The following is a 14,635-nucleotide window of genomic DNA, read 5'->3' as shown; positions in this document are numbered from 1 at the left end:
CATGATTTTTTTATGTAAAAAACCTGTATATTAAAAAATGGGGGAAGGGGACTGTGTGTTAATGTCATAAAAGACAAAGGTTGTTGGAAATGCTCCAGGTTAAAGGATACTGAAGAGACATGACAAAAAAATTCAATACCTGCTCCCAGATTAGATCCTGAGGGGAAATGCTACAAAGGACATGAATGGATCAACTGACAAAATTAAAATATGGATGGAAGGTTAGACAGAAGTCTAACGTGACATCCAACCTACACACATCCTAACACAGCCCATATCTATATGAAATTATGAAGGTGATAACTGCTGTTATAAAAGAGAATTTTCTTTTTTAATTAATTAATTATTTTTGGCTGCATCGGATCTTCATTTCTGTGCACGGGCTTTCTCTAGTTGCAGTGAGCAGGGGCAACTCTTCTTTGCAGTGCACGGGCTTCTCATTGCAGTGGCTTCTCTTGTTGCAAAGCACGGGTTCTAGATGCGCGGGTTTCAGTAGTTATGGCATGCGCGCTTAGTAGTTGTGGCTCGCAGGCTTAGTTGCTCCGCGGCATGTGAGATCTTCCCGGACCAGGACTTGAACCTGTGTCCCCTGCATTGGCAGGCGGATTCTTAACCACTGCTCCACCAGGGAGGCCCCTGGTTCACGGATTCTTAACCACTGTGCCACCAGGGAAGTCCAAGAGAATTTTCTTAGTCTTAAGAAATACTGAAGTATTTAGGGGTAAAGGACCATGATATATATAACTTATCCTCAAATGGTTCAGGAAGAAAAAAAAAAACAACTATGTAGAGAGACAGGAAGAGAGCAAGAGAGTGTAAGTACAGATGATAAAGCAAATCAGAATAAAATGTCATAGGTAAATCTAGGTGTTTCCTGTACTCTTTTTATTTTTGTAACTCTTTGTAATTTGAAAATTTTTTTTAAGTTTTAAAAAACATTCTTCAAAAATGGCAAAAGAAGAGAGCCATCATATTTGAAGTTAGAAATCACTTTTCTCCCAGTAAGCACTGTGAGGGATGAGGTAATGTCTGCCTCCAGAGCAAAGACAAGTTTGCTTACTGCTTATTATAATACATCAGTTTCCCCAAGCCTAGTGTTCCTCTCCTATAATGCAGCCCATTGTGTGTGCAGCCGTCCATCTGGGCCCTCTGTGTTGCCCTCATGTGAACTGACACTAACATAGTGATGATCGTACTCCTTGCTGGGCTATGAGTAAAGTCCTTTGTCTCTGACACAGCGTCTCATGTCTTCTGCCAGCACCTATGAACAAGTAACAGGATAACTTTTTAGATGGGAGGGGTAAAGTCAGATCCCAGACCTGATAGTCTAGTTCTCTGAACATGTCATCCTCATTCCTATTTTTGTCTTTTTTCTCACATTGAATTCTTTGCTAGGAATACCTTTCCCATTTTGCCTGCCCAAACCTTATATGTTCTTTCAATGTATGCCTTTAGTTCTACTTCTGGTTTAGTAATCTCTCCTTCCCTAGATTCTTAGAAAATTTTTGTTTTCTCCACTACTCATTAGTCATCTCTTCCTCTCTTCCTTTACTCCATTTTCTTTCTCCATCCATTTTCCTTTTCCTCTTCCCCACTCTTCTGTCTTTCTCTTATTTAAATGTAATCAGATTGAATATGACAAACATGTTAGACTATGTGAGAGCAGACACTTTATTATATACACCTTTGTTCCCATATAGAGCAAAGTATAGGATTCATTTATGTATTTCTAATTGATTGATTCTTACTATGAGCAGCTAAACTGTTCACAAACATGTTTTTAAAACCCTTTATTTTAGGTTATTTTATTATTTTACATAGATCAGAAGTACTAAGTAGGATCATAGGGTTTTCAGGGTTGAAAGAGTCTTAGAAATTATTCAAGGAAAACCCCTTTATTTTCCTAAAGAAAATAGGTCATGGTTAGTGAAATCCATTATCACTAAGCAAGGACTTATATCACTTTTTTTTTTTTTTTTTTACTTCTTCTCACTATGGTTGTTAGTGATTATAATTTTATCATACTGCTTTAAACTCAGTTTCATGTGCTGGTGTTATTTATTGGAGGCGACAATTGTAAAATTATCATTTGGATTACCATTAGTAAGTTAGTGTTTATTAGCATGTGCATTTTGTGGAAAACTCTTAGGTCAGATTCACCTTTTGTGGTGCAATAGTGTTCGAAAATGTGACTCCCAAAAATCTAATTTTAAGAGGATTACTCCTCTGCTCGTTGGAATCTGGTCTAATAAATTAGTATTAAAATCTTTTTCTTGGCCACTTAGGCTGTACACCACAGTTATTAAGATCATTGGATTCTAGAACTAGATTTCCTGTATTTGAATCCCAGCCCGGCCGCTTCCTGGCAGTGTGACCTGGGTTATGTTACTTAACCTCTCTGTGCTCTGATTTCTTATTTGTAAAATGGAGATAATTACAGTAACTATCTCATGGGTTACTGGGAGATTAAATGAATTAATACGTGTAAAGTGCTTAAAAGAGTGCCTGGCACAAAATAAGTGATACATATTTTAACTGTTTTTTTCTTTTACTAAAAGATGGCTAATAATCCATGATAGTTTCCATTTAACTTTTCAGCCTAAGTAAGAGGATAGTTCATGCATGGCATCAGCTTCTGAGGGATTTGTTTCACTCCTCTATATTTTGAAGTTGTTTTTTTCCTTAGTGTTTATTACTGCTAAGGAATTCTTTTTACTAGTGCCTGTTACCATACAGTTTTCTTTTACACATAATTCTTTGTATGTTTTGTATGTGTTACGTGTTTTTTTGTGTGTGTGTGTTCTTTTTTTTTTTCAAACAGTTTGATGTAATAATTCCACTTTAGTGACTTTTAAATAATTCCATGAGTCTGCGCTATACAAATGAGGGTAGTTTAGATGTGCACTTAACAGAAGCTATGGAATATAACCTGATACTTTGGTTATGTATTTCCACTTCACGTACCTTTAACTAATATTCATTTACGATCCTTTTCTAAATTATGATTGATTAAAAATACTAGACCATATAAATCCAAGTATGACCATACGGTGCTTTTAAGAATAACTGATCTCCCAGTAACGTGGTCTCAGTAAAATGTTCTCTTTTTTAATTATGTAGTCCTCTTCGCCATCCTCATCACAGCCTCATTCTAGCCACTGCAGAGCGAAGGCCTCATCATGGTGTCACCATGCATCCCTGCCCTGGGCCAAACGTAACCATGTAGGCCCTGCAAAGGCTACCAGTCCATCTCTCCGTCTTCGTCGCTGGCGACCCTTCTTACGCCTACCATCTTTGGGTCTCCATTCTGTTGTAAGTGTAGTCAATCTTCCATCTCTTCTTCCAGTGACAGGGGCAGTCCATTTTTTCCCTTAAACTTCTTCAGTCTTCAAAGCGCTTTTCTCTTGGTTCATCAACCATTAGCTTTTTCTCCCCCAGTAAGACTGCAAGCATACCTCTGTGTTTTGCAGTCCAGCTTGACTCTCACCAGTGCCTTGGTGAACATCCATCTTTCCACTCCATATAACACCAACAGGTGCCTGCCTTTTGATGAGTGCTGATCGACATTCATGATAATGTTTAAGTTCCTGTCAGTTGTTAAAGTGAATATGTATTCTCTTACCCTTCATCTTTCCAATTTCATTTAGTTGACTCAGGTCAACAAATGCTGTGTATTGTCTGAGTTCTTTGCCATCTCTTACTTTATTTTTTTTCATGTTTCTGAACATGACTTTAGTCTCTTGTCATGCTTTGGGGTTATTTTACTTACTCTATCCTTAATCTAAGCCTCCATGGTGTAGGGTGTTTCATCTAAGCTATTTTATTCCCTGAGGTGGCTCAGGTACTTGGTTTAATCTTGATCCAATCTTCCCTGCCTATTCAGTTTCTAAAGATCTTTTCTCAAGTAGGAGGTGACGATTTTTCTCCTTGTGAATTGATATAGACTTCCCACAAATTTTATAATTTCTCCTTTTTAAGTTGATAATACTAGCAAACTGTTAAAAAGTACATTTGTTCTTGTAATTGTGCTAATTACCTAATTACCTTAAATGTTGAGGTTGATGATGGAATTCTAATAATTCTCATAATTGAAATAAGATGCAGGATGGCAACTATAGTTCTTGTCTTTCTGATGTTTTAGAAAATTAATGGTAATGACTATAGCTTGACAGAGCCTACCTAGAAATGCTACATCCGAAAGATTTGGTGTATGCCACACATTTATAAGAAAGTTGACACTTCAGTAAATCATCGTGACTTTTGAAGCCAGAGGAAGTCTGATTACACATACTTTCATGCTTAAAAAAATTAAAAGTTGGTGTCAGACATTCTTTCCTTCCCCTTATTTACTCTTCTAGAGCTATTCTCAAACTATGAGGTGGAGTCTTGGCACTTTTCCTTAAACATCTGCTTCCACCAAATATCAGTATAGTCATCAAAATAGCCTTTTGTCCACAAACTGGTATCAACAGACTGGTGTCTCTCTATTTCATTATCCTCATTGGGTCACAACATGCGTTTGTCATATTTATCCATCTGATATTTATTGCTTCCCTACTGTGCCATACGCTGGCACAGTAGGAGACACAAGTGAATTAGATGATCAGAGTAAAACCGTAATTTTCTAAATTCTGACTTGGGCACAGTTGATTCCAAATAGGAATAAATTCCTTTGTACTTAAAAAATATTCTAAATATAAATGAACATGTCATAAAAATTGGCATTCTCAGTTTTATGTTTTTATGTAATATTGATCTTTTCCCCATGTTAATTCCATTGCTTTATAGCTTCATAAGTGTTTTCATAGCCTAGTGGTTAAGAACATGGATTCTAGAATGACATTGCCTGGATTTGAAACCAGATTCTATCACTTACTAGCTTTGTGACCCAGAGCATGTTACTTAACACTTCTGTGCCTCAGTTTTCTTGAGAGTACAATGGGTATAACTATATTACCTACCTCATATGGTTTATATAACAATTAATTGGTCAATTCTTATAAAGCACTTAGAACAGTGCCTGGTATATATTTAGTGCCACAATTATAAATTAAATTTAAACTGTTTTTTATAATTTGAAATTTTTATTTCGCATTTAGTTAATTTCTATCTAATTGATTTGTCACATCATTTTTTTAATCCTTCAATGTAATAAGAAGTATGTTCTAAATTAAGAAACTTTGTAAAAAATAAGATATAAAAATGTAGGTAAAAATTATCTAATCTGTAGCTTCTGTTTTTTGCCTTTTGTTAGTTATTGGTCACTTTTTGAAACAGAAGACATACTGGAATTTGCTTTTTTTTTTTTTTTTTTTTTTTTTGCGGTACTCGGGCCTCTCACTGTTGTGGCCTCTCCTGTTGCGGAGCACAGGCTCCCAACGCGCAGGCCCTGCGGCCATGGCTCATGGGCCTAGCCGCTCCGCAGCATGTGGTATCTTCCTGGACTGGGGCACGAACCCGTGTCCCCTGCACCGGCAGGCGGACTCTCAACCACTGCACCACCAGGGAAGCCCTGGAATTTGCTTTTTATGTATTGTTCTTGTTTTCAGTGGAATAATGTTTAAGCAATTGCATAATTACAGATTTCAGACTCTGACTAATTGAAGTTGACCAAAGGAAAAGGCTTGTAATAGGTGCTGAGGTCTTGTGGAAGGTTTAGAAATTTTGAGCATTTATCTTTTATAATAGTTTGAAGGATTTTCATGCCCTCTTTGGCGTTTTGTATTTTTAGTATGCACTTTTGGTTAAAAGGTACAATGACTCACAATTTTGAGTCACTAGATTTAGTGACTTCTTACATTTGTAATAATGTAGTCTTAGTATTGTAATAACACATAATGTTTATATGACACTTAACAGTTTACAAAGTAGTTTCATGCATTTCGTTTAAACCTCAAAACAGATAAGAAACCCAGTGCTCACAGGGGTTGGGTACATATTCAGGTCTCTGGTTCTGGTTGTATTACTTTTATCTCTAGCACGGTTGTATTTACTGACAAAATGTAAAAACCAGATTAGAGGTATTATTCTTAAGAAGAGATGGTGTTAAAATAAGTAATAATTTTAAAGACATAGGAGCTCAAAAGATTTTAAATATACTTTATATCCTATTGGAGAATTATCTTAAAATAAGTAAATCAAGCCCCTTTCCTAGTTGGTTAAGGAATTTTTTGTAGTGTTCTTGTTATAGAATTGAATTTATAGTTTGTTGAATTGCCTAGATTTAACCTTGAAAAATTGGGTTCTCTCTGGTCATTGGTGAAATGGGGGTATTGGATTGAGTGATCATTAAAATCTCTGATTCTCTGACCAGTAAAATAAGGGAACTCATTATCACTGTCTTTAAGTGTTTGAAGAAATATCATGTTCAAGAGGGATTAGACTTTTTTAAGATGATGGAAGATATTGGGAAACATTTTTTGCCTCAGTATCAGGGATAATTCTAACAAAACTGTCAAAATGGAATGGACTGCCTGAAAACCTAGTGGCAGTTCCCTGTTGTTTGCGGGGATACCACAAGATGGGGCTACAATAGAGAGCAGTCTAGCATTGGAGCAACAGTAAAACTATGTAACTGTGATTCCTACCAACTGTGAAATTCTTTAGTTCTAGGTTGAATTTAGGAAGAGCTAGTTTGCCACAGCAATTTATGTTGCGTTGTTGCCATTCGTAATTCGAGGGCAATAATCCCTGAAGAATAAGATGAGGTTAGATGAGTCACTATCTGTAAATGCTTTAGAGGCATCCAGTAAATCCAAGATAGGAACGTTTGTTCTGTTCCTTTCAATTTCTGCATCTGAAAACTTCGTATTACTTAAAACTTAAAATTATATAATTACTTGAGGGTGAAAAAATAGAAATTTTAGAGTTGATACTGTTGTGTTACTTACTGGATATTAAATAATATGAGATATAACTTGATTATGCCTCTTTAAAACTTTTGCCTCTAAAATCTGTACTTACATTTAACAGTGATTATATTTCATTTCAAACCATTTAGATTTGGTATATAGCTAACACATATTAGTGTTATCTGTGTAGTTACTATATATTGTAAACAGTGCCAGTTTATCATGTATTGACTTGCATAAGTTATTTGAATGTCTAAGAAATGTAGCACAAGTTGCTCATGCAAATTGAATTTGGCAAGCTAAAAAAACCTAGGTATAGTTTTAATATCAAATAGTTCACTGAGAAAACAAGAGAAAAATTGTAGGCTAAGTTAAATTTTACTTTAACTTGTTCAAGTTACTTTAACTTGTTCCCTTTTTCTCCTTTAATCTTTTGGGCTATTTTCCTGCTTCTCTTCGTTTTTTTTTGTTTTTTTTTTTTGCGGTACGCGGGCTTCTCACTGCTGTGGCCTCTCCCGCTGCGGAGCACAGGCTCCGGACACGCAGGCTCAGCGGCCATGGCTCATGGGCCTAGCATGTGAGATCTTCCCGGACCAGGGCACGAACCCATGTCCCCTGCATCGGCAGGCGGACTCTCAACCACTGCGCCACCAGGGAAGCCCTTCTCTTCGTTTTTAAACCTTTTGAATCTAGGATGAATAAAAATACTTATTTTATTCTAAGTCTATATTGCATTTTTCAAAAAAATGAGATTAAGTTTACATCATTAAGGGAAGAACTCACTTTCTTGATGTCCTAAAATTTAACTTGCAAAGAGTTTTTTAAACTCTGTTTATGCTATTATTAAACTTCTAAAAACTTTATTATTTCAAATTTCAGAAATTAGACAAATTAGTTCATGCATTCATTTCATTCAGCAAGTATACACTGTATACCTACTATGTATCAGGTGTTGTGCTAGGTGCTGGGCTTCCAGAGTGAACAAAACTTTAGGTTAAAGTCAATTGAGATTAAGAAAGGTGTGCCTTGAGTCAGTGTTTTCCTTGTTGATGGGCAAGCACATTTGTTATAAATGTAGGCATGTTCACTCTGTCCACTATATCAAAGATTAAGCCTTGAATTATATTGGATAAATATTTTTTCATGTCATTTGATATTATTTGTATGTGTTTACGTGTAGTTGATTGATTTGTTTGACTACTAATATATATAATATGTATTTTCCCCTCCTATTCCAGGCACCAAATATAGATGAAAAAGTAGATCTTCATTTTATTGCATTAGTTCATGTAGATGGGCATCTCTATGAATTAGGTAAGAACTATTTTAATTTATCCTGGGGAAAGAAATAGTAAATGGGGAAATCTGTATTTATGATAAACATGACTGTTGATATTTATTGTGTTTACTTAAATTAATTGATTACCATATAACATTGAGTTGGCATAATGGAAGTTTTCCATTTAAAAATTTTTACTAGAAAAAATAAATATGTTTTTGATGTTCAAGTAACTTATAATTTAAGAATTCCTGCATACCACCTTTGCATTTTAGCAAAGCAGGAAAATGCTTTGCTAAATCATTTAGGAGACTCCTGTAAATCACTTCAGCAGTCTTTACTAAATTTTTGAGTTGGTTATCATCAACATCTTGGATGAACGATCTTGATCCTGAAACTAGTTTTAAAACATAGCGTATTATTCATAATGACTAGTTTTTGTATTCAATAATGAGTATTACTAGTTTTCAGGCTTTTGTACTATCCCTTTTTTATCACATCTGATTTTTAAAAAGACTTTACAGGAGTCTGTGTTTTCTGGCAACAGTTCCCTAAGGCATGTGTCAAAGTAGCCATGATTAATTACTTGGTATTTTGGCCTATTCCTGCACTTACCTTTTAAAAGTTTAACTATAGGTGGACTACTTTAGTTTGTATTTGGAGGAGAGGATATTTTCATTGATAATTAAAGGATAATTAGAGGATAATTTTAGAGGATAATAACTCGAGGATAGTTTAAATTGATTCATTCAGGCAGAAGAAACTTTTATGATTCTTTCAAAATTGGTAGACAGTACTTATGAGTCCTTTTTGTCTTTCTGTCTGAGACCTTCTTTGATTAAAAAAGGCCGAATAAAGAAACAAAAAAGTGAAATCCTTTTCAATTTCTAGATACCATGATTTTTAGTTCTTTCTTCTCATTTGCTGTAAATGTTAACTTTTCACTTTCATTTTCCTTAACTTAAAGACTGAAGAGTTCCAAAAGGACTCTGATTGTGACTGTAAATGTGGTCCATAAAATTCAGATGGATTTTATATTTGGAATATGGCAACAGAATCATACACTTCATTAAAAAGAAGTGGCTCTATTAAAGGGGACAAGAAAAGGAATGTACATCCCTGTGGGTCATCTGCAATAGTAGAGTGATTTGAGTAGGAATCAGATAGTTGTCGTCGGAGTATGTAACAGACTGCAGAGCAAATTGGAGCATATGCTTTGCTAATTCAGTCTCTAGAATCTACATAAAGATAGAATGTAATAGGGATTGGGGATTTCAAATGTCCGATTGCTGGAAGCTAGTTTCTGCTCTGAATTCTGAATAATAAAGAGTAACTAGTAGAAGTGGAAGTAAAGAGTGTGCTGAGACTTACAGACACATTCTGTTGACTTCAAGAAAGTAGATTTAGGAGAGGCCAGAGGAGTGATAACTATCCATAACCAGAGACTATAAAAGTAATGGTGACCTTCAGAATGGGAGACTTCATAATAGAGCAAACAATAACGTCTAAAAGATATTCAGAAGAAAAACATCTCTGATCATCTCATGGGAAGGAATGAGTTGTCTAAAAACCTCAGTTTGACTGATTAGCAAGCTTTCTGAGCTCAGAGACTAAAAGGGCATTAGAAGGAAAGATGTGTATCCGGGATAGGCTACATATGCAGAAGGGTTCTTTTTTGTAGCATGCCAAGATCAGCACCAAAGTATTTTAAAATTGGTTTGAACTAAGAACATCAGAAAAGAAAGGCAGAACTACTGAGGTCTTGTTTGGTTCAAGTATTCTTTAGCAGGAAGAATGATCGATGTTGCTGATAGAGAATCAGAGCCCTTTGAGGATTACATTCTCTAAATGAGTTTAAAGAATTTCAGAGTTCTACAGAGTAGCTGGAATCTTAGAGATGTTAGAGAGGACAGGGATGAATGCAAGACAAATGAAGATGGGCAGCTGCTGACTCATTGCAAGGGGAATTGGTGGTAGCCCTGACGCAAATTCCTAATAAAGTTAAAAGGAATGTTGAGCAAGAGGAGTATTGAGTTAGTGCATAGAAAACAGTGGGTAAGAGAGCAGCATATGGTTTTTAAGAAAAAAGTCATTTCTGGGCTTCCCTGATGGCACAGTGGTTGAGAGTCCGCCTGCCGATGCAGGGGACACGGGTTCGTGCCCCGGTCTGGGAAGATCCCACATGCCGCAGAGCGGCTGGACCCGTGAGCCATGGCTGCTGAGCCTGCGCGTCCGGAGCCTGTGCTCCGCAGCGGGAGAGGCCACAACAGTGAGAGGCCCACGTACCGCAAAAAAAAAAAAAAAGTCATTTCTACATATCCTTATTTTAAAAAACAAGGCTATATAATTATAGACGTGGTGCAAGGTAATTTCTACAGGACAATTGTATAACAAAGGGTAGTGGTAGTCTTCAATGTATTCATTCTATACCTAATTGTAAGGTTAGCTGATGAAAGGGACTGAGTTATTCATCCTTCTATTATCACCTCTTGTCCTTAGGGCTTCATGTAGTTCTTGGCATATGTCCTTTTTATGTGTCCCTGTCATTCTTTTGAGCACTTTCTAACTTTCTAGTAGGAAAACATTTCCTGGTTCATCCTTTGTTTTCCGTGCCCCAGCCCTGTGTTCAGCCACTTCTCCAAGGAGCCCTGGTTCCTTTTATTGGAAAATGATGATTAGAACCAAGACCTGGGTGCTAAGTGTGTTAATTGCTATTAAGATATCATTACTTCTAGGCTTTCTCAGAGGACAGAGCTAGGAAATATTTGTCTGTATTATATACATAGACACATGTATGTGAATATGGATATACATACACACACAATTATATGTTTCTCTATATATTAAAAAGCATTTATTTACATCCACATTTATAATTCTAACCTAATAATATACAGTTTATTCTAGTGTTATCCATATTTGTGATTTCCTTTTCTGAACATGGGAAATCTAGCTCTCATTATCCTTCATTTCTTTTCTGATTTACGCATTCCCCTGGTATATAAACAAGCTCTTGACCACCCCAGCCCAAAGCTCTGTTCCAGACACACTGCTTCCCGCCCCCAGCTGGCCCACTGATCCTGGCCTGGTCCCAGACAAAGAGCAACAGCTCGCCAAACTGTGTAGCTACCTTCTTCCTGGCATTGTGCAAACTCCACCTGCCTCACCGTCCTTGAACTCTGCTCTTTCCCCTCAGCCTCCTAAGTGAGGATGCTGTAGGCTGCTTGGGTTTTCCTTTCCGGCACTGGCAGATAAGTGGACATTACTGTTAGGCTTACTAACAGTTCTGGGCTACCTGTTTCCCAATCTATAAAACAATGGTTTCAGATATCTTGTCCAGGTCTTTAGTTGTTTCCAGTGGAAGGCCTAGTCCAGTACATTATTTCATTCTGGCTAGAGGTGGAAGTTACCTAATGTTATTCCTTGGCTTCCCACAATGAAGATAATCTAGCTTTCCTTTGTCACCCTCTTTACCTACCTCTCCCTCCCAATCACAAAATACATGGTTTACTTTTTCCTGTTCTTCCAGTGTTGTTATAGTTGTTTATATTCTTATGACTACAGAAATACTATTCTCAGATGAGCCATAGTCAATGTACTTTTCTTTTTAACTTTTTTATTTCTTCAGATTTCATAATTGTCCTGTTTTGCTTTTTGGTTTGGTTAATTTTCACTCATATTTTCTTTAAAAGTAGTATCTTTTAGTCCAGGTCTATCACTATGTATACATATTGATTCAAAACTTTTTATTATGTTTAGAAGCCATGAAATTACAGAGGGAGTTGTGTTTTATGGCTTGAACTTGATGTGCCACTTATAAAACATCTGAAATTATAGGCTTGTATAGAGAGTATCAGTTAACTTTGGGTTAGCAGGAGTTTATATAATTCTGGACTTTTTCGTTTTTCATAGTATTGAAAAAGTACTAGTTTATTCAAGGTGATACTGATTACTTTTGGTGGTCAGTAAAACAATCCTAGGTGATTTAGATTGTTGCTCTGTACTCCTACCTTGGTACACAATTAGTAGTAGTAATATATAAACCTTGTAGTGGCTTCCTTTCATTGGTATAAACATGTCAGTCTTACTTAGGAGCCTTCATCAGAAGGCTTTAAAGTGAAGAAAGAAATTTTTTATATTTCTGATGGTCATAACTTTTGAAAAGCTGACATTAATTTTGCATATTCTTTTTAGGAAATTAAAGCCAATAGTATATATTTCTAATAATGTCTGTTTCTGAAGATAATATAGGCTTTCAAACATGGAAACAAGGTTCTAAATAACTATTGGTGTTAAAAATATTTGTAGGTAGCATACTTAAAGTGTTTGTTTTAGGATATATTATTTTATCTTTTAACTTTTGCCTCACTGTGGGAAGAGGAAAATGGATGTTGAAAGTACATTATCCTGTCATTCTTAATTAAGGAGGACTAAAGAGATAGGATAACTAAATAGAATATGTGATTCTTGATTAGATCCCACATAAAACAAAACAACATGGATAAAGGATATTTCTGGGTGAATTGGAAAAATTTGTACGTGAAATACATGTTGTTAATTGTTTATAGTATTAAAAAGAAAGAAAGAAAGTACATTATCCTATACAAACAACTAACCATTCACCTGTTCATGTATTTTCCACAGATGGACGGAAACCATTTCCAATTAACCATGGGGAAACTAGTGATGAAACTTTATTAGAGGTAACAATAAAACTTGTTGGCCCACCTTCAGTGTCATTAATGTTCTTGTTATCTTTAAAACATCTCTAAAGATAACTGGTATAGGACTTCCCTGGCAGTCCAGTGGTTAAGACTCCACACTTACACTGCAGGGGGCACAGGTTTGATCCCTGGTCAGGGAATTAAGATCCCGCATGCCACGTGGCATGGCAAAAATAAATAAAAGATAACTGGTATAACATTTTTCTGTATTTCTCCTTATCCTGGCTCTCTTGAGAAAATCCAAAAAGAAAAATTTGAACTAGCGCTAAAAATCTACAGCAAATAAAGAAGTTTGCAGAGCTCTTTGTGTGAACAAGTATCAAATTTGAAAAAGACAAGAATAGTATTGAAAGAGATGCACATCATATCCCATATTTCATTAAATCCAAGATACCATCATTTATATCTTGATCTTAGAGATTTTTAAATTTACAAACAAATTTTATGGCTTAGAATCAACAAAATATGTAATTTTCATGTTAAAAGTTTCTTAAAAGCATTTTAAGAAAGAACACTTAGCAGATCTTATACTTTCGTACTAATCAAATTAAACCACCAGCCATTCACTCTTCTAGTGTCCTTTAAGTTATTTTTTATTTGAGAAAAGAAGTCTGCAGTATAAAATTAGTATGGATTAGGAAAACGTGAAACATTTATTTATCAGTTTTAAGTAAAACACGTTTTTAAATTGAAAGATTATGTATCTTTTTTCCCTATAGGATGCCATAGAAGTTTGCAAGAAGTTTATGGAACGTGACCCTGATGAACTGAGATTCAATGCCATTGCTCTTTCTGCAGCTTAGCTTGTCCAGAATGGAAACACCAAATACTGTATTATTTGCAACAAAATTAAATTTCTTCTGCCATACACTAACTCAAAAATTTTGATATTTTCATTAACTTGACTGATTAAACTTTATGTGAACTAAGCTTTGGCTTATCTGTGTTTTATATTATTTTTGCCTCAAATTAAAGCTGCAGTTCTTCCGTTTCTTTCTTATGAAGGATTTACCTTATTGGATGACTAGCTGTATCTTTCTTACTCTCTTTGAATTTCATGGGAGATTCTGTATTGGGACACAGGCTCAATTTCCATCTGCATAGTATGAACATATATCATATATTTATTTAGCAAACATTTGGTTAGCATCTACTTTTAATGAGCTGAACATTGTTCTAGGCGCTGGAGTTACAGCAGTGAACACTGTGGGCAAGTTTCTTAGTCACGGAGCTTATGTTCTTGTGAGAATAGACAGATGATAAGCACATTAATAAGATACATACCAATAATGACTGCTATGCAGAAATTAAAGTCGGATTTGTGTTAGAGAGTGACTGAGTGGATACTTTAGATTTTTGTGGTTAGGGAAGGCTTCTGTGAGAGCTAACTTTGAAGTTGAGATCTGAATAGCGAGAAGTAGCCAGTCATAGAAATGGGAGAAGAGGGGAGAGTGGTGGGGAGAATAGAGGGAATAATTAATGCAGAGTCCCTAAAGTAGGCAAGTCTCACTGTGTTGTAGGACCAGAAAAAAAGGTTCATATGACCATATTGAAAATAATGGGAAGATAACAAGAGATGAGGTCAGAGTAGGAGGGCTTAGTGATACAGGAATATGGGAAAAGGAATTTGGATTTATTGCAGGTGTGATGGTAAGCCATTGGAGTGTTTTAAGCAGGAGAGTGACCTGATTTGGTTTATAATTTTATATCACTGACTACTCTGTGGATAATATATTGGGGAGGGGGATAAGAATAGGGGTAGAGAGACGTGAGGAACCCAT

At 35.8% G+C, this 14,635-nt stretch overlaps 1 protein-coding gene across 3 annotated transcripts in view; it reads left to right on the top strand.

The window, feature by feature from the left end:
• UCHL3 (ubiquitin C-terminal hydrolase L3) overlaps nucleotides 1-13,783 on the top strand; it is a 43,920-nt gene extending 30,137 nt beyond the window's left edge. The window contains exons 6-9 of one of the 3 annotated variants that reach the window (XM_033414047.2): nucleotides 3,121-3,312; nucleotides 8,090-8,165; nucleotides 12,775-12,833; nucleotides 13,574-13,783. In XM_033414047.2, the coding sequence (XP_033269938.1) occupies nucleotides 3,121-3,312; nucleotides 8,090-8,165; nucleotides 12,775-12,833; nucleotides 13,574-13,657 (411 nt within the window). In that variant the 3' untranslated portion in view covers nucleotides 13,658-13,783. Of the gene's footprint in view, nucleotides 1-3,120; nucleotides 3,313-7,382; nucleotides 8,031-8,089; nucleotides 8,166-12,774; nucleotides 12,834-13,573 lie in introns of those variants that run through there. The other 2 variants (XM_004284281.4, XM_049701000.1) reach the window with 2 other exon arrangements.
• The last annotated feature ends 852 nt before the right edge of the window (nucleotides 13,784-14,635 follow it).

The sequence above is a fragment of the Orcinus orca genome, chromosome 18, assembly GCF_937001465.1.
Source record: "Orcinus orca chromosome 18, mOrcOrc1.1, whole genome shotgun sequence".
In the NCBI taxonomy this organism is placed as follows: domain Eukaryota; kingdom Metazoa; phylum Chordata; class Mammalia; order Artiodactyla; family Delphinidae; genus Orcinus; species Orcinus orca.
Note: the sequence above shows the minus strand (reverse complement) of the source record. Positions and strands in the feature narration are given on the sequence as shown.